The 25,570-nt window shown below is 42.3% G+C and overlaps 1 protein-coding gene across 1 annotated transcript in view; it reads left to right on the top strand.

The window, feature by feature from the left end:
- The window catches only part of VPS41 (VPS41 subunit of HOPS complex), a 185,954-nt gene that overhangs the window by 123,451 nt on the left and 36,933 nt on the right, over positions 1–25,570 (top strand). The window contains exons 11-18 of the mRNA XM_007094790.3: positions 5,154–5,251; positions 8,673–8,802; positions 10,424–10,539; positions 11,833–11,889; positions 13,164–13,225; positions 14,620–14,701; positions 18,746–18,838; positions 23,743–23,870. Of these exons, the coding sequence (XP_007094852.1) occupies positions 5,154–5,251; positions 8,673–8,802; positions 10,424–10,539; positions 11,833–11,889; positions 13,164–13,225; positions 14,620–14,701; positions 18,746–18,838; positions 23,743–23,870 (766 nt within the window). The remainder of the gene's footprint in view (positions 1–5,153; positions 5,252–8,672; positions 8,803–10,423; positions 10,540–11,832; positions 11,890–13,163; positions 13,226–14,619; positions 14,702–18,745; positions 18,839–23,742; positions 23,871–25,570) is intronic.

Here is a 25,570-nt window from a genome sequence, read left to right on the forward strand (position 1 = left end):
AGCACTTACTGCATTGTTTTCTTTCATGTTACAAACACCATACCTGCTCTTGAGGGGCTGATGGTCATTGCTGTTTTCACCCTTTTCCCTACCCTTCTGAAAATAAATTATCTCACTTTGTACAGTACCTTTTTTTATATATATTTCCATTTTTGCATAGCATGCTGTATTTTATTTTATTTTATTAATTTGTTTTTTGGTTCTAGACTCAGGCTCTTTTAAGTCAGACAGGATCTTTAACATTCTGATACTTCTAAAAGAATGTCTAACCCAAATTGGTGCTCGGCGATTCTTTTTTTGAGTAGTTGATAACCAGAGATGTAAGGTGCAAGGTACAAGAAAGGTTTTGCTAATTTCTTTTTCAGTCACGCGGCAGTCGTTTGGAAACTTAGCGGGTCTGCTGTCGAAGGTCCAGCGGTACCTGCATATTTGTGACTCTAAACCTGACGCCATTGCCTGGCTGATGGAAAGCTCGTGTGTCACCCTGTAGCATTTTGTATTTGGAGGATTCTCAGAAGCGGCAGCATAACTCTTCAGTCTGCCCGAGTCGTCACCTGACAAGGGAACAGCTAAGTCACGCGACCAAAACCACATTGACAACGTTGACCACACAAATGAGCGACAGAGTGGAACTGAGAGCCCCAGATACGAGTGAGCTTCGGGAAGGCCCACCGATCGCCGCCAGACCCGCTGTGGGGCCCATGTCTGTGTGAGAGAAAGTAGAGGGTGGAGGGGAGCCAGGGGGCATCTGGTGAATTTGAGGTCAGGAGAACTCCCGCACGGCAGACAGGTGTTCCCAGGAGAAGACCACTGGCCGCTCAGCAGGTGCGGGGACCGCGTTGAGGAGCATGAAAGCTGAGTAGGATCGGGACTGTAGAAAGGAAAGAGAAGGGACATTGAAAGTGGGGAGGGAACAGGGCCAGGAAGTCTCAGAAAGCAAGAGGCCGGGTTTTTAACACTAAATAAAAACAGCGCAGGAGGGAGCGCTCTGCTATGTTTGAGGAGCTGTCCCAGCCCCTGCCTCTTCCTAAGAGATCAGAGACCATGTTGTCGCCCACACATGAGCACCAAAAGGCACCAAGGTCAAATCCCATACTCAGGCTTAAGGAAAAGTAAACAAGGAGCAGAATAACATCGTTGGCAATGAAAGCAAGAAACCAGAAAGAAACACCCAGAACAAGCGGGAAGACTTTTTTTTTTTTGGAATTAGACACGAAAGAACAAAAATATCAATTTAAAGAAAATTTCAAATGAGATGACAGAAGTCAAGAAATATTTATAAATGAAAGGTCATTTCAGAAATGAAGATTGAACTAGAAGGAACATGGGCAAACAGAAAGACCATGCTGTCAGAGAAATTGAAGGGGGAAAAGAGGACAATTTGAAAACATCGCAAAGCAAGAAGAAAAAGATTTAACAGTGAAATGATAAATACCAAAGACTGGCAAAGATGATTCAATTGACAGGTAAGGGTCCCTGAAGGAAAAAAAAAGACAAAGGAATGGAGCAGATCCCAAACACAGTAATTCAAGAAAAATTTCCTGAAACTACGAAGAAACGAAAAGTTGAAGCTAGAAAGTCATACCCTGTGTCTCTGAATATAGTGACCCACAAGGAGCACCATCAAGATATGTTTGGGTAAAATGACTGGACTTTCAAGACAGTCTGTCGGGCATCTAGATCTGCGCTGCCCCGTTGTAGTGCTGGTTTGAACTGCACCGCATGTAGGATTCTAACGACTTAGTATGAAAATAAGTAAATTGTCTCATTAATTTTTTTATGTTGTTCCATGTTGAAAACATTTTAGATACGTTGCAGTAAATATGTTTTAAAATTTTTACCTCTTTTTGCTCTTCAATATGGCTACTAGAAAATTGAAAATTGCATGCGCAAGTTGTGTTTATGGCCTGCGTTAATATTCTGTTGGACAGCGCGGATCTAGAACTCCAGGCCCCCTTCTGCATCAGAGTCCCCATTCTGCATCCGTAGTACCTTCCTGGATAGAATTTTCCCGTGAATAGTCCTTTTGATATTTTCTTTCCATATGCTTAGAATCTCTCTTTTTTTGTCTTTTTCCTTGAATTCTTCTTCTAGCATTTCAGGGAATTTTTATCTTCCAGAATAAGCCAGGGCACAGCACTGCTTCAGCCCTAACAGGCACCTCATTGCTTCATCAGTCCTACTCGAAGTGAGCACAGCGCCCCCTACAGGGCCCTGGAGCCATCCCCACACTCTGTCTCCCTCTAGGAATGGCATTTTTCTCTCCTCTTTCTTCCCCCTCACCAGCTTTGACCTTCTGTTTTGTTTTAGTGCTCTCTAACCAAATTTGTCTTTATTTTCTTTGTGATTTATCTTTTTTAGATAAACCATTTAAAAGATGAGCTTCTGTGGCAATAGACCTAAAAACTCTGTGTATTTAAACTAGTTTTCTTTTAGGCAAAAAATAAGCAATCATCATTAGAATGATTAAAAGCATTGATATGTGGGAAAGAACAGAATTTCAGGGAAAATAAATTAACTGAAACTTCCACTGGTCCATTGGAAAATTTGAAATAGAAAGCCCGGTCATTACTGGAAGGTATTTTACAAAATCAGCCCATAACGTTTTATATCATTTATGCATGTTCTTCAGGAGAATAAACATTACCATTCCACATTTCCTTCTCTTGGCACTAATCTTGACACGGTTTTTATGTACGACATCCTTTCTTCATAAATAGCATTTTTCTAGTTAGTTTGTAATTTAGTTACTGCCTAAATTACTACTAAATCTCAGGAAAGTCTGGTAAGATTTAGTACTTAACAAAAGCATTTATTACAGTGTCTGGAATTGACAAGTGAAATAAATGCATGGTTCTGGACATTTCTCCTTGTTTTCTTTTGGAACACCTTAGATTTTCCACTGTTCTTAATTAGAGAACAGGAAGTCTTCTGTCTAATGCATGGAAGCCGTTGTACACTGGGAAATAAGTATGTAGAGCAGGGAAGATTTGGACAGAATTATCTCCGAGCTTTTCTGTTCTGTTTCGTACAGCTCATTCGTAGACATCCGGGCTTGATGTGTATTTGGTTACCTTGGGAGAGCCCCTGTGTTCCTTGTTAATGAGCAGCATATATAGCATCCTGAATGTGGAGAGTATCTTGTCCACCCATCACTTGCTAGATGGTGTTCGTCCTCAAGTGCCTATGGTAGACCAGCACATCAAAGCTTCCTTGTAATTACCATGAATCTGTGGCATCTCTGATTGATTGCACTGGGGGTATAGCATTTCAGTGATGAAATGTAATTTAGTAAAGCAGAACTCAAGTCCATTTCTACCAGATGGGGTTTAACCACCTCAGGAGTCAGTGCAGTCAAAACCTCTGGTTAATATGCCTGCGTGTCTCCTAGAATGTGACACTGCCACCTCTTTGATCACTGGCCCCACACTGTTCAGTAGCACCTGGACATTCCAGACGTCCCCGGGCCTTACCCCACCCCCTCCCCCTACGTAACACAGCAGTGGGAGCTTCTCTAGAATCTTCGGTGCCTGGTGCCCCTGGATGTGCTCATCTGTGCACATGGCTGTGGTGGAGGCGGCCCTCTGCATGTGCACTTCATGTGAACATTGATCACGTAACCACCGTTTTACCGAAAGTATTTGCAAGTGCCGGATACAGATACTCAGTTAAAGTCCACAAAGGTTCAGGAAAAAAGCGTTAGTGGCAGTGCTAGGATCAGAGCACCTGCCTTTGGAGTTCTGCTCTCGTTCTTACCAGGGCACCATAACCACCTGTGTGATCTAACCAAGGCCAACATGTAAGAAATACTACCTTTTTAATGCTTATGTTACCATTTAGTAATTTCTTTGATCCTATGAGTCCTCAGTTTTATTTCGGTGTGAAAATTGTGAAAACGGTTGTATAAGGAGGTGGCAATAAAGACAGGCAGGGACAAGTCACACTAAGTGACCTGCAAGGAAAGTGGAGAGGAGGTGGAAGAAAAATTCAGGGGTGCCTTATTTCATCTGTGTTAGGGATTTTACTTTTACTCTGATTCCATTATTTTATAGATGGGAAAAGTTATACCTGCAGAAGTTAAATGACTTGTTCAAGTTATAACCCAGATCTCTTGAGTCTACATTAAATATTGTTTCTAATATGCTACACAGACTTCCCGTAGTCTAGAGAAAAGAATAGTTTCATCCTAGAGATTAAATCTGAAGCTAATACCACGAACTATGGAGAAGATCGGAGTCCGGGAACTCTTAGACAGTGCGGTGGGTCCAAATGAGAGTTTGCTTCCAAATGAGTCTGTGTGTGCAGAGCACAATTCTTGGAAGAGTCTCTATCAGCAACACTACTGTATCAGCTAGGTTTGCTGTGTAACAAACCACCCCAAATTTAGTTGCTTAAAACAAAAGTCATTTATTATAAGTAGTTTACAGCAGCTATTTATTAGAATCACACCGTAGCAATATTTGTACTTCAACCACTAAGCTGTCAGGTCTGTGAACTCCATTGTAACTAAATCCATATACTTCTTCTGTGATACACTGGTTCTAAATTTTTAAATGTCTTTGAAAAGAAAGAAATTTCTTTTTTTCTCTGACCTTTATTGCACTTAAGGAATCATGGTGTTTCATCACAAGGTACTCTGTATTAAAACACTTTTTTTTTTTAACTTACAAGTCTTCAAAGAAAATGTTTCTTGTTTTTTTAAAAAAGTTAGTTTCATAGTTTCATAATTACAAATAGTACTCTTTTGTACCACTGCAGTGCCCTAATTGTGAAAAACCTAAACTCAGGCATTTAAAAAAAAATTATTATTGTCATTAATATTAGTTTACATTGGATTTTATGGGTTTAAAAGTGCCTTCATGGGGTTGAACTATGTCATTTTTAAATTAGCTGCTCACAATGTCACCTTGGACTGTTCACGCTGGTGTTACTGTCAGGTTCGCTTTTGCTGGTGATAGAAAATTTCAAGTGTGAGTTCCCGGATATCCTATCCTGGCACTTCACTATTGTCAAAAAGGGGTGATTATCCACACCCCCTTTGCGTCGGCTTTCTCCAGTAAATCCACCCAGCGTTCGAAGTCCGTGTGTTCTTTCCTTGGTGGGCTGCTGTTTGCTCCTGTTAACACGGAGTCTTCTCCCCATTTTGTTTGCAGTGTCTCAGTTTGAAACCGAATTCTACATCAGTGGGCTCGCACCTCTCTGTGACCAGCTTGTTGTGCTTTCCTACGTCAAAGAGGTTTCAGAAAAAACGGTAATTTTATTCTATCCTTTTTTTTTTTTTTTTTTTTTTTTACCCCAAATACGAAAGGAAGTGCGGATTCGGTTTTTAGCATTATTCCCAGATCAGGTTGCCCAGGAAAGGGCTGTGCTGTAGTCTGAGCAGAAGTTCCCGACCTAGAAAATAAGGTCGGCAGAGATTATGTATTTACCTTTCAGAAGCTCCACTCATTGCCTGCCTTTGTTCCTCTTGCTGAGCAAAGGGGAGTCATTTTTTTTCCCTCTTTTTTCCATCTCTTGGTATTTTAGGCGAAAGGAATGAAGGATTCCTTTTGCTGAAGGGCGAAGAAACGGAGCTGACACTGTGCATTAGCAGAAATGACAGCAATGAAGTTGATCTGCCACAACAACAGGGGTCCCAGTGGTCAGAGGGAATTATGGAAAGGGCAGTTCGTTATTTCCCGTGGTCCAGACAGATTTGCTTCCTTCCCAGTGGCCTTCCGATCCCGAGCAGCTTGATTTTGCTCTGAAATGGATTGTGGCGAAGTCTCAGTTATCAATGCAAATGTGAGGGAAGGAGACGTAGGGCTGATAGAAAGCAGCAGAGAATCCAAACATCGTTGGACGTGACTTTGGAGGGAAGCCTGTATGTGTGATCCAGTGGAGGCCACGTCCAGCGGAGACACTCGGTCTTCCTTTGAAGCTTGGATGAGCCCCCTTCCCAGCTTGTCTTCACTGTTAGCGTCCAGGGGTGCTGCCGGGAAGGGAGCAGGGGTGGCTTCAAGGCATAAACAAGGAGAGCTTACTGTAAAGGATTTTCTCTTAGATGCCACGTATAAAAGAAATTGCAAATTGATTGTCTGGTCCTCTACAATAAGAAGGCTCTCCTTGTCCGTATCCTCTCCTTTTCTCCCCCCTTTTCAACTGGCTAGGAATAAAATGGGGAGAAAAACCCTGGGAGGCCTGGTTTTGAAGTGGTAGCTTGAGAGCATTTCTCTGAGCGAGCACTTGCGATGGGAAGTCATTGCTATAGTAACCTGAAGCTCTGGGCACCCACGTTGCTAGGCGATGGGATGCTTTAGACTTAAGTGAATACTCAGAGCTACTAAAATCAATAGGTCTGGCTTCTAGCCCTGTTGCAGGACATCACTTTATTATTTTATTTATTTTATTTATTTATTTATTTATTTTTTTGAAAACAAAGGAAAGCAGTGGCTCCCAAGGGAGTAAAAATACAGTGCTTTCTGATGAGGAAGGTGGGGTGGGTTGAGAATGTGATTGAAAGACGGAGGAAGGAAGCAGTAAAATGAAAAAGGGAAAGCCCGATGCACAAGTGAGCAAAAAAGAAAGGAAGCAAGGAAACCTTTGCTAATAAAGGAAGAGGATTACAAAGGAGTAGAAACCAAAGAAAGGCCAACCCCATAGACCACATTAGAAAATGGAATTTCTTCAGAGGAAGAGTTGTGAGGGTCTTGGAGATGATTTACAGTTGTGTGTGCCAGTACACGTAGCTTTTTATATAGCACTGAAGTACACCTGAGATCCTTAAACACAGAATAAACTGACAAAATTAAGACAAAGGCATAAAGCAAGCGTGGGGGCCAAACCACTCCCCCCTTTGTTCTTTTCTCATATGAAAAAGACAGTGTAACTGCGACATTAGACAAAATTCGTCTTTATGTCACGCATATCCTCCCCCAGAATAGTCTCCCCGTTACACCCATCACGTACGTGCGTTATTCCGCACCGTTGTTGTCATGGTCGCACGCTTTTCTGTGTTGCCCTATTTTTGTGAACCTTATTCCATTCTCTCTCCATATGGCTGTGTCGTCTCCTGTCATTATCATTTATAGTGGCCGTGGACAATTCCATCTGGATTTATTCAGCTGTCTCCCTTATGTTTGTTCCATTCATTAACAAAGCATACGTGTAGCAAGAATCATGCTAAGCAGTGGGGATCAAAGGCCAGCAAGACCAAAATCTTGCTCCTGGGAAGGTCACAGATAAGCAGGGGCCACACGACCAGTGAGCAAAAGGTTGTAAAGGAACAAGATGAATCACTGATGGTTTTCTTATGCATTTAAAGGAGCTATTTATGTGGCCAAGCAAGGTGGTTTTCTTTTACTATTATTTGCTTCCAATATTTTTTCTATTCTTGCTGTTCTAATTTGGATTGTGTTTTTGCCCTTGTTACAGCAGTTCATTTTTAAAATATTATAACCTTTCCACTTTTTCCCATTGTTTCAAAATTGAGACTGTTCTCATTTTTCCACAGATGTGAAAAATTCTGCTGTATACTCCCTTGTTTTTGCCCTCTACAAGTCGATCTTTCATAATTGTTGTTTTATTTTTGGCATGTTTTTAAACATATGAGATGCAAAGCTAATGTCATTGCCTCTCAGTTAACCTGACAAAATGGATCAAAGAACTCTTGCAGGCTCACTGCGGTTCTTGGGGGACGTGGGGAGTTGGGGGACATCTCCCACGCGGCCCCGCCTCTGGGTTCTCTGCGCCAGTGTCCCACGGCTGCGGGTCTTGAGGCTTCGGAAAACCGGCAAGCGTATGTTTTATGCCTGTGTGCCAAATGCTCAAAAAGCACAAACTTTCAAAGTAAAACAAACTTGACTTCAAGTCCAAGGTTTACCATAAGTCCCAGTTTTGCCACACATTGCAGTCTCCCCATTACATGACTTTTCTTTCCTACAACAACATCCCCCGTTCCTTCATCTGTGATATCTGGAGCAGTAATACTCACTTAGGTAATTTAAGGGGTAACTTAGGAGCTCTGTGAGAACAATGTGCATCTCATCGCCTTCTAGGTTAGTGGCGCTGCCACAGGCCCTAGAAAACCCTCTCTCCCCCTTCTCTCCTGACCTAGAGGTGCACTGTTCAAAACTATGGTCACTCACCATATGTGGCTATCTACATTTTAATTAATTAAAATGAAATAAAAGCTGTTTCTCGGTCGCGGTAGCCACGAGTGACTCTTGTCTGTCACATTGGGTGGCGCACATGGCCACCGTTGCCCTCTTCGTCTGAGCGCATTCTGCCTTAGACGTGGCTCTCGGTCCCTGGCTTCTCAGCGTCACCAGTGAGTGTACCAGTGGTGGCAGCGGCTTGGCAGTTTGTCGCGTTATTTTTATGCTTCCCCACATTCGTGAGGAAGAGCCGAAGCCGGTTGTGGAAGTGTGCGGTGGCCATGCCCTTGGAGCTGGACGGGCCGCAGTGGGGACCGCCAAAGGACTCAGTAGCACCTGTCCCCTTGATCTCAGGAAAGGTCAGAAGATAACATGGTGTGACAAGGCTGTCATGCAGGTGGTTAGAAGGGCCTACATCTGTCCAAATTATGAAACCAAGGCATTTAACTAGGACTGACTGGAACGCATTTGTACAGTTTCTAGAAACATAATGAAAACATGCTTTTTCCCTCCCTTCCCTCCCCCGTCCCCACCCAGGAGAGAGAATACCGTGCCAGGCCTCGACTGGATATCATCCAGCCGCTTCCTGAAACCTGTGAGGAGATCTCTTCGGACGCTCTCACCGTGAGAGGCTTTCAGGAGAATGAGTGCAGAGATTATCATCTAGGTGAGAGCTCAAGGCTCTGGCTCATGTTGTTTCTTACGCTTGTGGGTTTTTTCCCCTTACATGCTGTTAGCACAACCAGGAATTTAAATTGAGGTGCTGGAAGGGTCTTAGAGAATACCTGGGCAGGCCTGTTGTGTTGAGGATGAGGGCACAAGGCTCAGAGCTTGCTTGAGCTCCCACAGAAGGGAGGGGGAGACCAAGGTGAGGGGGCTCCGTGGGCTTGGTTCTTATGTTATATCTCTTGCCCTGTGGAGTGTGACACCCACGGTGACATCAGGCAGCATGGTTCTCCATGGTTGCCAGATGACTCCCAACTGTGTACGTCTGGAAAGCGTGCTCTGGGATGGCAGACAGTCATCTTCCTGTTAGTGACCAAAATGCCTGTCGCCTGGGAGAGTGCCCGGCAGGGACTCAGGGTTCGCTGAGAATTTGTTGAGCGGGTGAATGAATACGCTGGTCACTACTCAGAAGTCAAGGATGAATGGCTGTTATTTGGTCATTGCCAGGCCATCTGTGCTAGAGTGTCATCACATCATCCAAAAATATAGTGATGAAAGTAGAATAGCCTAAGCTTTCTTTTCGAAATGTTCCTGCTTCAAAAGCAATGGATGTTTTTGTTTTTGTTTTTGTTTGTGTTTGTTTCCAGAATATTTTTGGTTCTCATTTTGGCCAAAGGAAAGAAAGAAATACTCTATACGGTTTGAGCTTGCTTGCTTTTTTTTTTTTTCATTTTATTTTTATTTTTTTAATGTTTATTTTTGAGAGAGAGAGGGCACAAGTGAGGGAGGGGCAGAGAGAGAGGGAGACAGAATCGGAAGCAGGCTCCAGGCTCCAAGCTGTCAGCACAGAGCCCAACATGGGGCTCCAGCCCATGAACCATGAGATCATGACCTGAGCCGAAGTTGGACGCTTTACTGACTGAGCCCCCATTTGAGCTTTCTTATACAGAGCCCCTAATCAGTTGAGAAATTAAGAGTATATTCTGGACTTGGCAAAAAGCAAATGTGATTCACAACCGGAAGTGTCCAGTCAAGGCATTTTGCTCAGAGCAAACTCTACTGCACACTTAGCAACCCTTCCAAACAGGTTGTGTAATTGAATTCTGCAGGAAACCCTCGCGACTGGCGTTGTGCACAATGTGCTAAAATGATAGATGATGACCCCGGGGCCTGGGGCATCTGTCATTTATGCTTTAGGTGGCCTTGACCTTGATGAGGAGGAAACATTTATTGCCAACTGTGGGGTGTAATTGTTCTGTAAAAATAGAACAGTGCTGTAAATGGCCATAAATTAAGTTTATATACAGAAGATGAATTCTAACACACAGGTGACACAGAGCATTTTGATCACCATCTTTCAGCCGAGGTCACAATGTTAATGTGTTAAACATAGAATTATAAACTACCTTATTTTTTCAAAGTTTTTTGATATTCCTTCCTTCCCTCCCTTTTTTTTTTCTTTTAAATAATTGTTTGCCTTCAGACAGAGCCAAACAGACTTGCCCAAAGGTAGCCAAGTTTTCTGTTTCCTCTGGAATTGTATAACCTGAGTCCCTTGAAACTGCTGCTGAAGCATCTAATGCCAGGCCACCCACGCTGTTCCTTTCTTGCCTCACCTACAGAGTACTCTGAAGGGGAGTCACTCTTTTATATCGTGAGTCCAAGAGACATTGTCGTAGCCAAGGAACGGGACCAAGATGACCACATTGACTGGCTCCTTGAAAAGAAGAAATATGAGGTAGTTTTGATTTTACTTTCCTGAAAGTATGGTGGCATCTGTAACAGAGGATAAAAGGTTTGTGTAATAAATCTTTCATGTCGGTGAATTAGAACGCCCTAAGTTAAAATAGGTAGGAGGCTGATAACTTTCCAATACTCTTTTCAGAAATGAGGGGAGAAAGGATTACAAGGAGGTTAACTGGTTTCGTTGTTCAGTGGAGGAAGAGGTGTGGTGGAGGGAGCGAGGCACATTAGATGCAGCCTATTCAAGTGTTTCTCCTATGGTTTTTCAAGGAAAATAAAATCGAGCTAGTGTTTCAGAATTGTCTCTTCTGTATGTTAGTGACACCATTCATTTGTGCTAATTTCGTACATAAGATTAAGCTATCAAATCAATACTCACTTGGAATTGTTTGAACTACTTGTTCAGAGATGACGATGATGTCCACCTCACCGAGTCTGGATTCAGACTAATTTGAGTAGAAAAATGTCCCATGATGACTTTTTTTTTTTTTTAAACAAAAAGAAAACCTTTTAACTTTAAAAGCTGTAAAGGTATTATTACGGTTGGCTTAGAGAAACTCTCTGGATGGGCTTACATACTAATAAGCTGAAAACAAACAGACGCGAAATAATCTACTCATTTACTGCTTTAAGTTTGTAACCGCCTGAAAGGATTTGGGGGGGAAATGGTTTTCATTTATAAACTAGCTTGAGTCCCGGCATTGCTACAGAGTTCATACCTCAGTGATTACCATATTGCTTCAGATCCAGCAGTTCCTTAAATAACTTTATGTTTTAGACATTTGTGTTAAAGTCATAATTTTGAACTTCCCAAGATAAAAGTAGGGTGTTTCGAAATCTTAATTGCAGATACACTTAACTGTGTGCATCAAGTTTTTTTGTATCCCACAAAGGAAAAGTGCCCCTTTGTCACCGTACGTCATGCAGATTTAGAATGACAGATGAATTTTTTTGTTTGTTTGAACCCCGGAGATGTTGCTGTATTTTGATTTGTGTCTGAAATGTGATTCCAATATCCTAATGTGGAAATGCATTCAAATGGAAATAAGAGAAGTCTTCATTTTGGTTGACTGCTTCTGTTGGAGTTTGAATGCAGTGAGGTTCATTCAACCATAACATTAAAAATGCCCATGCTTGAAGCAAAAGCCATGGGAAAATGGGGCTTTATTTATGTAGTCTAGAACTTTAAAACATAATAAATATAGTGTTTATAACCTCTTCTTTCCCACTCTCTTCCATTTTCCCTCCCTTCTTTTCTGCTCCCTTTATCGTACTTTTGTAAATGTAGGAAGCTTTGATGGCAGCTGAAATCAGCCAGAAGAACATTAAAAGACATAAGATTCTAGTAAGTGTGTAATTTTATTATTTGAAACATAACTTTACCTTTTGATAAGTTATAATGAGACTGAAAGTAATTTGAAAAGAACAGGTTTTTTCCTACCTTTTAGAGACTTTATTTCAGACCTTCCAATCTGCAAGGTCAAAATATTTCATTTTATTGAATCAGTGTCTGCTTGTAACCAAGAGGCTTGACTACCTGCTAGGAGGCTGTTTTGGGTAATTTGGAAACTGGATTTGTGACATACACTTTAAATACAAAACTTTCCCATTGTGTGCGGGGTAAGTTTTCTTTGCATTATCCCAAAATGTATCCAGAGTAGTTTCATAATGCCAGATTGCCTCAGTGTCTCCATAATAAGAGTCATATGTGTCATGGAGACGAATCTAGGACCTCGGATACAATTTTCAGTGCATTTTGGACTATGGAAAAATACGGTGACTGAAAGCCCATTTCTTTGCTAATTGTGACAGTGAATGTGCAGATGGAAAGAGTGTGAAGGGTCTTTAGAGATCAGCCAATGCAGGACCATTGTTCACAGATGAAAACTGGAAACCTAGTGGTCTTTTTTTTTTATGTTTATTTTTGAGAGAGAGAGTACAGGTGGGGGAGGGGCAGAGAGAGGGTAGGACACAGAATCTGCAGCAGGCTCCAGGCTCCCAGCTGTCTGCACAGAGCCCGACGCGGGGCTCGAACTCACAAACTGTGAGAGCATGACCTGAGCTGAGGTTGGACGCTTGACCGACTGAGCCACCCAGGCATCCCTTTTATTAAAATTGATTTCCATGTTGGGGCGCCTGGGTGGCTCAGTCGGTCGAGAGGCCGACTTCGGCTCAGGTCATGATCTCATGGTCCATGAGTTCGAGCCCCGCGTCGGACTCTGTGCTGACAGCTCAGAGCCTGGAGCCTGTTTCAGATTCTGTCTCCCTCTCTCTGACCCTCCCCCGTTCATGCTCTGTCTCTCTCTGTCTCAAAAATAAATAAACGTTAAAAAAAAAATTTATAAAAAAAAATTGATTTCCATGTTTATTTACATCTCGTATACTTTTCCCCCCACAATAAAAATCACCTAGGGGCACCTGGTGAAAATAGAAACACAGATGCATTTAAACATGGAAGGAAATGAGCATAATTACGTACGGCACACTAAGGTGTATAAAACAGATTCTAAGCAGTAGTGTGCCAGCAGGACCCTAAGGTCATGGCCTGCTCAGGAACTGAGGCTCACCTTCCCAGTTTTTCCAGTTAATTATGGAATTCCTTCATTTCATTTTCCCTAGGACATTGGCTTGGCATATATAAACCACCTGGTGGAGAAAGGAGAGTATGACATAGCAGCACGGTAATAATGATATCTTTACAATTATTTGTTAGTATAAGTAGAAGAAAGAAACGTTTACAGTAAAATAAGCCGTTCTCTGAGGTTGGCATTTTTTAGATCTTTCTTGCAGGGGTAATTTTTGAGTATTAGCGGCCTTAACTGCAGCCTGGCTTTGTTACTTACCCACCTACTGTCTTCATTTTCACCAAACAAGGGATTTAATGAGAAGGATGTGAAAAGCATGAAGCGTGTGAGAGTTTACCCTTTTTATAAGCTAACAAGTTAGCACATCGGTTTCACGGTTGCTGGCAGAAGACGTGACTAGTGGGTCGGAGACGCAGGCCTGCCTCAGTAGTAGCCGTAGCCGGAGTGTCCACATTTGTGCCACATCCCACAGCCCCAGTTCCTACGGAAGGCCGCCGGGTGGCACTGCGCAGGCCATCGGTCGTGTTACAGGAGAGGGACCCTGAGCTTAGGGCATCTGATTCTTTCATAATGAGCAGTAATCCTGCCTGCCCTTAGCTTCAGAGGAACACGGTATTTTTATCATCACCAACCTGCCCTCGGCTCTGGAGGGAAACACTATCTGTGTCTCTCGTTTCCGGGGCTGTTCACTCTACAGACATCCTTGAGAAGGCATTCAGTACCACTGCCTATAATTCAAGGAGAGGGGTCTCCCAATAAGACGGTGGCAATTAAACAGAACTGACCAGATTTCAGGCTTCAGGTTTGCAAGAACACAAATGTTGTATAGTGATTGTGTGGGTGTGTGTGGGTGTGGCTCCCTCTGGAGCTTCAGGGTGCTCGCCTGCGGGACTGCACAGCAGCTTGGACACCTAGCCTTGAGGCCTACCTATTACTTTCTGAGATTTAGGGAAACGTGGTTTTTTTGCAGCATAAATTAAGTTTTTATTCGTATATAAATATTTCTCCAGATGATATACAATGATAGCCTTCCAATTTTCTGAAGTCTGATTTTGTAGTCTGTTATTTCAAGCCATTCAAGAAGTGGTTTAAATTGGTACTTTTGGGTATGGTGACATTTCTTCAAGGCCCCAAACCTGCTGGTTCCCAAACCAGCAGTGCTCATCTGGCTTAGTAGGAAACCCAGAACGGGATAATCATTGGGAAAACTCCTACAACTCCTAATCGTAGTCTTCTGAAAGGGACTCCTCTTTATTTCTAAGTATTTCATATCCATTTTCATGATTTCCGTCAACCTTGTATATGCAGGCAAGTGGTTGTCTAGTAATACCTTTATGTTCTTTGGCACTTGAGATAGAAATTTGTCACAACTCTGGGATGAGAGATTTATCTAAACCAATAGAGGAAATGTATTACTTATTCTTTTTTTTTTTTTTTTCTTTTTTTCTTTTTCTCTTTTTCCTTTCTCCCTGGGATGTTTTGACTGCCAGCAAATGCCAGAAAATTCTTGGGAAAAATGCAGCACTCTGGGAATATGAAGTTTATAAATTTAAAGAAATTGGACAGCTTAAGGTAAGCTAGCCTTATTTTTAACTCTTAATTTTTGTATGTAGGATATTAATATTGAGATGGAAATAAAATGAAGACCATAGTAATCAGTTTCTTCCTGGGAAGTGAGTGTTACCTCAGCTAGGAAGAAACATCAGAACATAAATCTGGTTTATATTTCATGTGTATAAAACATATACTTATGTGTTATACCTTACATCACTCCAATTCTCTCTGTGTTTAGATGAAGTGTTTAATGTCCTTTCTAATGAATACGGAAAGCAGGTATAGTCTCATCCTGCAGATTGTAAAAACATGAGTCGTTTTTCAAATGCACTGAAGAATTAATGTACTTTTCAAATAATATTTTATTTGTTGGAAGACAGATGAAAAGTTTGACCATGTAACTATAACACGTAATTCAGTATTTCATGTCTTTACCTTCTTTTTTTCTTTTCCAAGTTCTTATTAATTTCCAGTTAGTTAATATACAGTGTAATATTAGTTTCGGGTGTAAAATTTAGTGATTAGCACTTACATACAACACCCAGTGCCCCTCATGCTTGTTGATGTGATAAGTGCCCTCCTGAATGCCCATCACCCATTTAATCCATCCCACACCCACCTCCCTCCAGCAACCCTCAGTCTATTCTCTGTAGTTAAGAGTGTCTTATAGTTCGCTTCTCTTTTTTTTACCTCTTCCCCTACGTTCACATCTGTTTTATTTCTTAAATTCCACATATGAGTGACATCATATGGTATTGGTCTTTCTCGGACTTATTTTGTTTAGCATAATACATTCTAGCTCCATCCATGTCATTGCAGATGGCAAGATTTCATTCTTTTTTATGGTTGAGTAATATTCCACCTTCTTTATCCATTTATCAGCCGATGGACATTTGGGCTCTTTCCATAATTTGGCTGTGGTTGATATTGCTGCTATCATTGCTATCCGTGTATCCCTTCAAATCAGTAATTTTGTATCCTTTGGATAAATACCTACTAGTACAGTTGTTGGATCGCAGGTAGGGTACTTCTATTTTTAACTTTTTGAGGAGCCTCCATACTCTCTTCCAGAGTGGCTGCACCAGTTTGTATTCCCACCAACAGTGTAAGAAGCTTCCCTTTTCTCTGCATCCTCGCCAACATCTGTTGTTGCTGGAGTTGTTAATTTTAGCCATTTGACAGGTGTGAGTTGATAACCTCATCGTAGTTTTGATTTGTATTCCCTTGATGATTAGTGATGTCGAGCATCTTCTCATTTGTCTGTTAGCCATTTGTATGTCTTCTTTGGAAAAATGTCTGTTCATGTCTTCTGCCCATTTTTTAAGTAGATTATTGGTTTTTTGGATGTTCAGTTTTATAAGTTCTTTATATATTTTAGATGCTAACCCTTTATCTGATAGGTCATTTGCAAATATTTTCTCCCATTCTGAAGATTACCTTTTAGTTTTGTTGATTGTTTCCTTTGAAGGAAACTATTTACCTTTCAATTTATTGCACAACATCCAGATTAAATAATATTGTTATGTTTGTTTAAAACATTTAATTTTTTCCCCAATATTTGTGAACCTTCTCTTAGAGTTATGAATATGTTCTTAAAAATTTCTAGTTATAGGGTGCCTGGGTGGCTCAGCCAACTCTTGAATTCATCTCAGGTCATGATCCCAGGGTTGTGGGATCATGCCCTGTGTCAGGCTCCACACTGAACACTGAGTGTGGAATCTGCTTGAGAGTCTCTCTCCCTCTCTCCCTCCCACCCTCCCCCCGCCTTCTTTCTCTCCTCCTTCTCCTCCTCCTCTGTCCCTCTCCTCCACTAGTGCTCTCTCTCTCAAAAAATTTTTTAAAAACTTAAAAAAAAAAATTCCCAGTTGCTCAGGCTGCCTGCCCTGTGACATCTGCACTTTTGCCCACATGTTGTTCTTCTTCCCCCAGGGACACTTCTTGTCTTGTTCACTGGGCTGCTCCTGGAGGATCTTATCCAGTCCTGTGGCCATGTGTACGCTGATGGCTCCATAACCCAAACCTCTCTTTTAAATTCAGTGTCTGTCCTGGAAACGCGTGATGGCCATTTTTACTTTCATGAACTGTTGATAACAATCACTCAGATGAACATGAATGCATTGCTTTCCCAAATTTGGTCCTCCCTCTCTCAGTCTGTATCTGTGACTTCACGATACACCCATCCCTCCATGCTTTATGGCTCACAGCCGCTGCCCTGATGAGAACATCTGAGCTGCCTCCCGATTCTGTTTAATCTGTGGCTCTGTCTTACCTTGTCAGCACCTCTCTTCCCCTCCACTGCTGCTGCCTTGACTCTCGTCTGTGCCATTGCAGGGGCCTTCTGACAGACGGACGAACAGCCCTACCCAGGGCTAGCAGTTTAAAAATTAAATCTGTTCTTCTCCCTGCCCTTCTGCTTGAAGTATAAAATCCAAATTGCTTTCATTGCCTCACTTCCCCTTTCTCTCCAGATATAGCTCACTTCTGTGACCCGTGTCCCACGTCTCTGAGCCCCTCTGGTCTCCCTGAACACAGTGCACATCCATGGCTCCATGCTATTCCCTCTGCCCTGCCCCATCTTTCTTTTCCTGATGGACTCCTGGTGTCCATTGCATTTGCCTCAGTATATAGGCTCCACCCCTGCTCACCCAGCACCTTGTGAACCCCTTTCTTAGAACACTTAGCACACAGGCTTGCAGTTGGCTGTTTAGATGTGTGCATGCCATCCCTCTGAGGCTTTGAGCCCCTTAGGATGGTGACTCTAGGTCTGTGTCCCCAGGACAGAGTGTGGTGATGAGTACATAGTGCACTGCAGGGTCATTTAACAGTGTTTGGAAATTCAGCACTCAACACAGCACTCAAATGGCTAAAGAACGCAAGGTGTGTTGTTTTCCCTTAATTTCAAATGATGATTATAAGTTTTTAAAGAGTGATAGATTCCATTTTAAGGAAAAAAATAGGGATAGGTGACCTGTAACTCCTTGATTACTTAAGGTAAAGCTTTTATTTCTGTGACATTCTTCCTCCTATTATTTAGAAGTATCAGGAAGAAGAGCGAGAGAAAGTTTAACCTGAGGCAGTTTTTTATTCATCATTCATACATATGTACATGTCATAGATACTTTTGAATATATATTGTAATGTGTTGTAAGAATTTATTTGAATTTTTTTTCATAATAATTTTCCAAAGTACTCTGTTGCCATACATTTAAAAAAAAACTTTTTTTTATGATTGTTTACCTTTGAGAGAGAGAGACACACACACACACACACACACACAGAATGAGAACAGGGCAGAGAGATAGGGAAACAGAGTCCAAAGCAGGCTCCAGTCTCTGAGCCATCAGCACAGAGCCTGATGCGAGACTCAAACTCAGGAACCATGAGATCCTGACCTGAGCTGAAGTTAGATGCTTAACCGACTGAGCCACCCAGGCACCCCATCTGTTGCCTTACATTTTTAAAAGTAAAAATACACAGATGGTCTCCTACTTACAGTAGTTTAACTTCTGGTTTTTCAACTTTACATTGGTGCAAAAGTGACACACAGTAGAAACTGTACTTTGGATTCGGATTTTTTCTTGGGCTTGTGATACATGGGACAAGCCTCTGTCACACTGCCGGGCACGGCAGCCGAGGGGAACTCCCGATTAGGTCCACTGCACCATCACCTGGGTCAGCAGCCCATACGCTCACAACCATTCTCTACCCACACAGCCATTCTGTTCTTCATTTTCAGTACAATACTTGGTAAACTAAGAGATATTCAATGCTTTCTAACAAAAGCAGGCCGTGTGCTTTTATTTTTAGAGGATTTTGCCCAACTGTTGGCTAATGTAAGTGATGTGAGCACATCTAAGGTACACTCGGCTAAGCTGTGATGTTCGGTAGGGGGGTACTTTAAAAGCATTTCTGACTTAAAATATTCTCAATTTATGATGGTTTTATCAACATAACCCTATGATAGGTGGCAAAAGATCTCTGTACGTTTACATTTTCTACATAATTGGAGTATGGTTTCGTTTTGTCCCTTCTGAAAAGATTTTTTTCCTTTTCCTTCCTTAGGCTATTAGTCCTTACTTGCCAAGGGGAGACCCAGTTCTGAAACCACTCATCTATGAAATGATCTTACATGAATTTTTGGAAAGTGATTATGAGGTACGGCCATTCTGACACGGTCATAGTTACTTTCTCTCAATGGGAAAGTGGTAAGAAATCTAGAAAAGTAATACAGGGGAGCAGGGGGTTGAAAGGGAGCAGATTTGCGGGTCATGTGTGATAGATAAAGCCGAGGTGAGACCCTGATGCCCACTCGTGTCTGCGTGTCTGCATAGACCGTGAAAATCTCTAGTCTGCATACATTGTGACCAGTTCTTCTGTTCCTTTATAATTTCCTACAGCTAATTCCTTTGGCTCTTTGAAAGGGCTAAAGAAAAAGGACTAAGTACTGTTTGGTGATTTTGTACACAGAAGAGCAGCCACCCATTGATGCTGGAGTCTCAGAACTAAGTTTGCCAAAGGCAGAATGAAGAGAAACCGGGGGGGGGGGGGGGGTGGTCAGGCGCGGTGTGCAGGAATGGGGAAGGAGATTGGAAAAGATCTGTTTGCTTATTGATGGCGGGGAAAGGCACCATCTGCAGCTCCTCGTAAAGTTCCAAGAGCCTAACCCAGTGATAGGTGTTTGTTTTTGGTGCCTCGTAGTATGCTACCAGCTGTCCCTGCCATCTTGTATCTTGGTGTTATGTTTTAAAAGATAAGGAGGACTTTATGTGCACCAGAACTTGAGGTGGCTTCCAAAAAGGTTCATACATGGAGGAGGTGAGCAGACTGGAGTGCCTGGCTTCTGAGTGCCTTGTTAGGATCCTTTTTTACCAATAACAGATTGAATTTAAGGAAGGTCCCATGGCAAACACTACTACATTTTAACTCTGATGTGAATTTTAGATCTTAAGGTCTACAGGGCCCCTTAAAATAGCGATCCCGGGGGCGCCTGGGTGGCTCAGTCGGTTAAGCGGCCGACTTCAGCTCAGGTCACGATCTCGCGGTCCGTGAGTTCGAGCCCCGCGTCGGGCTCTGGGCTGACCGCTCAGAGCCTGGAGCCTGTTTCAGATTCTGTGTCTCCCTCTCTCTCTGCCCCTCCCCCGTTCATGCTTTGTCTCTCTCTGTCTCAAAAATAAATAAAACGTTAAAAAAAAAAAATTAAAAAAACAAATAGTGATCCCGTATGCGGATAACACAGGTATGTGGTCAGTTACTTTCCGCTAGGTGTTCCTGGATATGAAAGATTCAAGCAGCCTGAGGCACATGCGATCTGTATTGTTCCCTTGCTTTTACAGCATGGATCTACTCCTTTCTAGATCTGCAGATGTAGCTCTCCTAGAAGAGTTTATGGTAATAGTTTCTGTCATTTATGTTGGGTGCCAGCTGATGTAGGCTAGAGGCATGGTTCCTATTCATTTCCCATTCCGTTCAGTTCAACAGAGCTTTATATAGAAACATCCATGGCCTAGAACTGCGCTGAGTACTCGGTTGGATCCAAGAGAAATTTAAAAAACACAGTCCTATCTTCAGTAGATTTACAGGCTGAGGGTGGAGACCACCTCGGTAAGCTTTAAGCAACTGGACTGTAAGTGACACAGGGCAGAGCGATATGTTCTATACAAGATCTGATGAGAGACCATTATAGACCATTATTGGCCATAGTTATTGGAAAAGATTTCTTCAGTGAATAAAGACTTGTAATGGACTTCTGTTTCTTTCCAGTATGTTCTGAGTAGAGAGAGTGGCTGTCATAAATATTCCATCTTTGTACATCTTCCCAAAAGAGAATTATGAGTGTCCTATAAAAATGATGGAGAAAAATATGAATTTTATTGAGAAATACTGAAGCTTAGTATATCTACCCTCTTTTTAAAATAATGTAATTTAACCATGGAAACCACAATTTTATTATTTTTATGATTGTGTTACAGTTCTTTCACATGATTCAACTCTTTTTCAAGAAATGGTCTTAAATTCTGTATCCTTAAACCTATCCTATTGATTCATGTCTGGAAGTCTATTGACTGAGACAAAAAGAAACAAGCATGACTTAAGCTTAGATTTCGTGGGTATTTTTTCCTGAATAATCAGGGTGTCTGCCTGGTCAGCCCTGTTAAGAAGGGTCTACATAATTTATTGTCACTGTCATAAGCTCTTATAAATTGTCTACCTTCCCTCAATCTTAATTTCATGTTTAATTTTGAATTAAATTGTCACAGAATTGACCAGGGAACAGTGTTCTATAACAACACTTTTGATCATGTGTTATGTGGATGAAAATTTTGTGTCACTAAACAGCAGTAAAGATCAGATTGAAAACAAAAAACAGCTGTCTACCTCTCTGGAATATTGACTTCTCAGTTTTCTTCCTAAATGAAGATATGAAGTGGCTGTATTTACTTGGAGGTAGTGACGCCTCATGGCTTGTTTCTATGGGGTACAACCTAGCAGAATTATTTTATTATTTAAAAAAAATTTTTTTAAACATTTATTCATTTTTGAGAGACAGAGACAGCATGAGCGGGGGAGAGGCAGAGAGAGAGAGAGAGAGAGAGAGACAGACAGACAGACACATGGAAGCCGAAGCAGGCTCCGAGCTCTGTGCTGTCAGCACAGAGCCCGACGCGGGGCTCGAACCCAGACACAATGAGATCATGACATGAGCTGCAGTTGGATGCTTAACGGACTAAGCCACCCACCCAGGCGCCCCATAGCAGAATTATTTTATGAGTACCATGGGCTAGCCAATTGTGCCACTAGAGCTCCATAGTGAGTTAAACTTTGTTTCATAATACTGATGACAAATGTATAAGCTTATTAAAAGTAGGACAACTGCTCTGGCATTTCATTTAATGAACACTGTATAACCTCGTACTTAACTCTGATGGGCACTGAGGTGCTCTCTCACTCTCCCCACTCGATCAGAACAGCCCCCTGATAACCGTGTCCTCTGATTAATCGTAAAGGCCACAGGGTTGATTGCATCAGTATTTCTTAGCACATCTGTTCGAGGGTGCACGGAGCCAGGTAAGCAGAGAAAAGCCTAATGTGAAATGTGATAAGTGTTTATTTCAGTTTATTTAGGAGTCATCATGTTTTTGTCACACAGTGTGACCGGTCATTTTGTCTTATTTTGTGTGAGAAGTTGTCAGTGCTGCAAGACTGTCACATGAAAGGGGAGAAGAGAAAATGGAGCCAAGCCCTTCCCAAATAGTATTATTCCTGGTCTCAGGGCTACTGAGAGCCACCAGTGTTTGGGTGGGAATCTTTTCAGATTTTTTTTTTTTTTATTTTACAAATTATGTGGTCTTAAAACAGAAACTTGATCCAAAGTATCATTTTGGCTCGAAGAACATTTTAATATTCTGATTTAATGATTTTATCCGATGTAACATCTTTACTTAAGTACACCTCTCCCCAAACCTCTCAAGTCAAACAGCAATCGCGCTTTTATGTGCCAAGGTTGCAGTTTGAATGGAAAACGTGTTGCCTATTGTTTTGGTCTCTTGCCATCCTTCCCGGGTTAGTTAGGTAGGACTTTAATGGAGACTGTGATCTTGATTCTTCGGGATTTTCTTTGTAGCAAATCTTGGTACTTTACAGAAGCAAATTCCACCACACTATTTTCATTTCTACATCTCACTTAAGTGGGGCTCCTGGGCGGCCCAGTAGGCTAATCGTCCAACTCTTGATTGCGGTTCAGGTTATGATCTCACAGTTCGTGAGATCGAGCCCCACATCGGGCTCTGTGCTGACCACGCGAAGCCTGCCTGGGATTTTCTCTCTCCCTCTCTCTTTGCCCCTCCCTCGCTCGTGCTCTCTCTTTCTCTCTCTCAAAAATAAACAAACATTAAAATGAATGAATGTCACTTAACTAAATTCATAGTAGTTTATTAAAGGATTAGTTGAGATACTTAATATTAATTATATCTTTTTCAATAACATGAAGATTTTTACTTCCCTTTGCTGTCTTGAATACATCTAAGGTTTTTCTCTACAAGCTGTCAAGGATCAGTAAGCAAACTGCTCTGCCATAGTTTTGAGTTACAAAACCTGAGCACTGAAGTCAGGAATGGGAGGGCAAAGAATGCCCAGGATCCTACTGGCCAATAACCAAACGTAGGAGGGAAACAGGATCCAATCAGAAGATCTGGGGTTTTCTACGAGAACCACAAAATGTGAGATCCAGCTAGGGGCTAGGACTTGAGCCAAAGTCCCAAATCCCCTACACAGAACTAGGTTTAGGGGCAAGATGGAAAGAGGACAAAGATGGTGTCTTGCTGATGGTGGGGCGCCGGTGACTCTGCTGTGGGAACAAGCCACCGTGTGTGGCACTGCCAGCTGCACAGGACACCTGTGTGACCAGTGCACACGAGGCCAGACACAGCGGGCACAGAAGGCGGGGAGGAAAGTAGCCAACTGGGGCAGCATCTTCAAGATGTTGAGAATGTCATCTAGAGTTACAGTTTGTCCAGAGTGAGGTTAGAGCAAAGCAAACCTAAGCTCCGTGTGTGCGGCATCGCGTTATTGGACACCTGGGGGGCTGCCTTACTTGTGCGGAACTGGATGGCACTACCTCTTCCAGAAACGGTAAGTGGAGATTAGTGGGCAGTAATTGTCTGCCTCCCTCACTGCCCCCAAACCCAGAGCCTGAGAATTGGTGATATATTCATGAACCAAAGTTTTGCTTGTTTGTTTGTCTGTTTTATTTTAGGGAGAGAGCATGTGAGTAGGGGAGAGGGGCAGAGAGAGGGAGAGGGAGGAAGGGAATCTTAAGCAAGTTCCAGACTCGGTGCAGAGCCTGATGCAGGGCTCAGTCCCATGACCCTGGGATCGTGACCTGAGCCAAAATCAAGAGTTGGACACTCAACCGACTACGCCATGCAGGCGCCCCTGGACCAGAGTTTTGATCATAAAATTATTCTGTCTGTTTACATGAATACTTTTAGGCATCGTTTAAACCTTTTGGATTGTTACTCTGTGTATATAGAGTGTTCTTCTGTTCTCTCCCCCTTGATTAGGGTTTTGCCACTCTGATCCGAGAATGGCCTGGAGATCTGTACAATAATTCAGTAATTGTTCAAGCAGTTCGGGATCACCTGAAGAAAGATAGTCAGAATAGGACCCTTCTCAAAACCCTGGCAGAACTGTGAGTACAATTTAGTGCTGCTTTTTCCAATTCAGTCCACATGAGGAGTTTTTCATATTTTAGATCTAGCGCACTCTGGATGGGGAGGACGCAGAAGAGGGAGCCTTTTGTACCATTTTCCTACATTCGGTCTTAGTAAAGTCCTTTCATAAACCTCCGGTGCACAGCTAGCAGGTGAGGAAAACATGTGAAACTGTACAAATGTAATGCAGTCTGTTTCCCTGAGGAGAGGGGACCCTCGTCAGCAGCTCCACGTAGAGGCAGTGGTTCCGGAAGGGAAGAATGCCAGGTCTTAGATTCCAGAAGAAAATCGGTTTCCCAGGCAGGCTCTGGATTCTGTCACTCTTGGATCTGCGTGTCAGTTAATCTCTCAAACGTCAGCCTCCTTCTCTGTAAGATGGATACATTCCTAATGGGATGATTTAAAAGCTTGAAGGAGAAGTCATAATTAAGAACTAATTAAGCACAGTGCCTGGCACTGAGTCAGAGCCTAGAAAATGGAAGCTTGGTTAATATTTTTCATATTTGTTGGGCACTTCAGGTGAGCTGGGCTTTCTTCTGTATGCCTGGGACACGAGGATAGGTAAGACACAGTCCTGCCTTGGGGCAGGTCTGGTCTAGTGAAAAGAGAAGCATACCGCAGGTCACCTCAGGAACCCTGTTCCTGTGTCAGCCTCTCCTGAGCATCCCTACCACCTCAGGCCACCCCTCCCTCATCTTCTTGTGTCTTTTGCCAAGACGAAGAAAGTGCACCAAAATGGCTTAGAGTTCAGGGGCGCCTGGGTGGCTCAGTCAGTTAAAGTGTCCAACTTCAGCCCAGGTCATGATCTTGCAGTCTGTGAATCTGAGCCCCGCGTTGTGCTTTGTGCTGACAGCTCAGAGCCTGGAGCCTGCTTCAGACTCTGTGTCTCCCTGTCTCTTTGCCCCTCCCCCATGCATGCTCTGTCTGTCTTTGTCTCTCAAAAATGAATAAATGTTAAATATTTTTAAAATAATAATTGTTAAAAAAAATTTTTTTTTATGTTTATTTATTTTTGAGAGAGAGACAAAGTGTGAGCAGGGGAGGGGCATAGAGATTGGGAGACACAGAATCCGAAGCAGGCTCCAGGCTTTGAGCCATCAGCACAGAGCCTGATGCGGGGCTCGAACTAACCGGCCACGAGATCATAACCTGAGCCAAGGCTGGATGCTTAACTGACTGAGCCACCCAGGCACCCCATAATAATTTTTAACGAATAATGGACAATTTAGGTTCAGTTGGTTTTAAGGAGCTGGCTTCAGAATTAATGTGAAAAACAGTGTTTCAATAAAAAAAACACGTGTCAGTTCTATAAGCTCCCCTTACAGAAAAGCTTTTGGGATAGAATCCATTTGCCAGCTGAACACTGCTTTAAAAAATTGGAACTGAATTTTTTTATTACTGGAATAAGAATTCCCTTTGTTTTGGATCATACTTTCTTTGCCTGGTATATGGACTTTTACGAAAAATTTTTGAAAATTTCTATAAAAGAAAATGTTTAGTACTTGACCATTGTAAATTCCCTGAGGTTTGGCGAAATGGGAAGCAAGGTTCTGAAAAAGAAGTTCTTACTGGTCACATATAGTTAAATCCCAAAGAATAGTCTTCCAAATAAAGTGGACTTTTCTATTTAAACAAATTTTTCAGTTTTTCGTATTGCAAAACATGATTTGTATATGTG

This window comes from Panthera tigris, chromosome A2 (genome assembly GCF_018350195.1).
Source record: "Panthera tigris isolate Pti1 chromosome A2, P.tigris_Pti1_mat1.1, whole genome shotgun sequence".
NCBI lineage: Eukaryota > Metazoa > Chordata > Mammalia > Carnivora > Felidae > Panthera > Panthera tigris.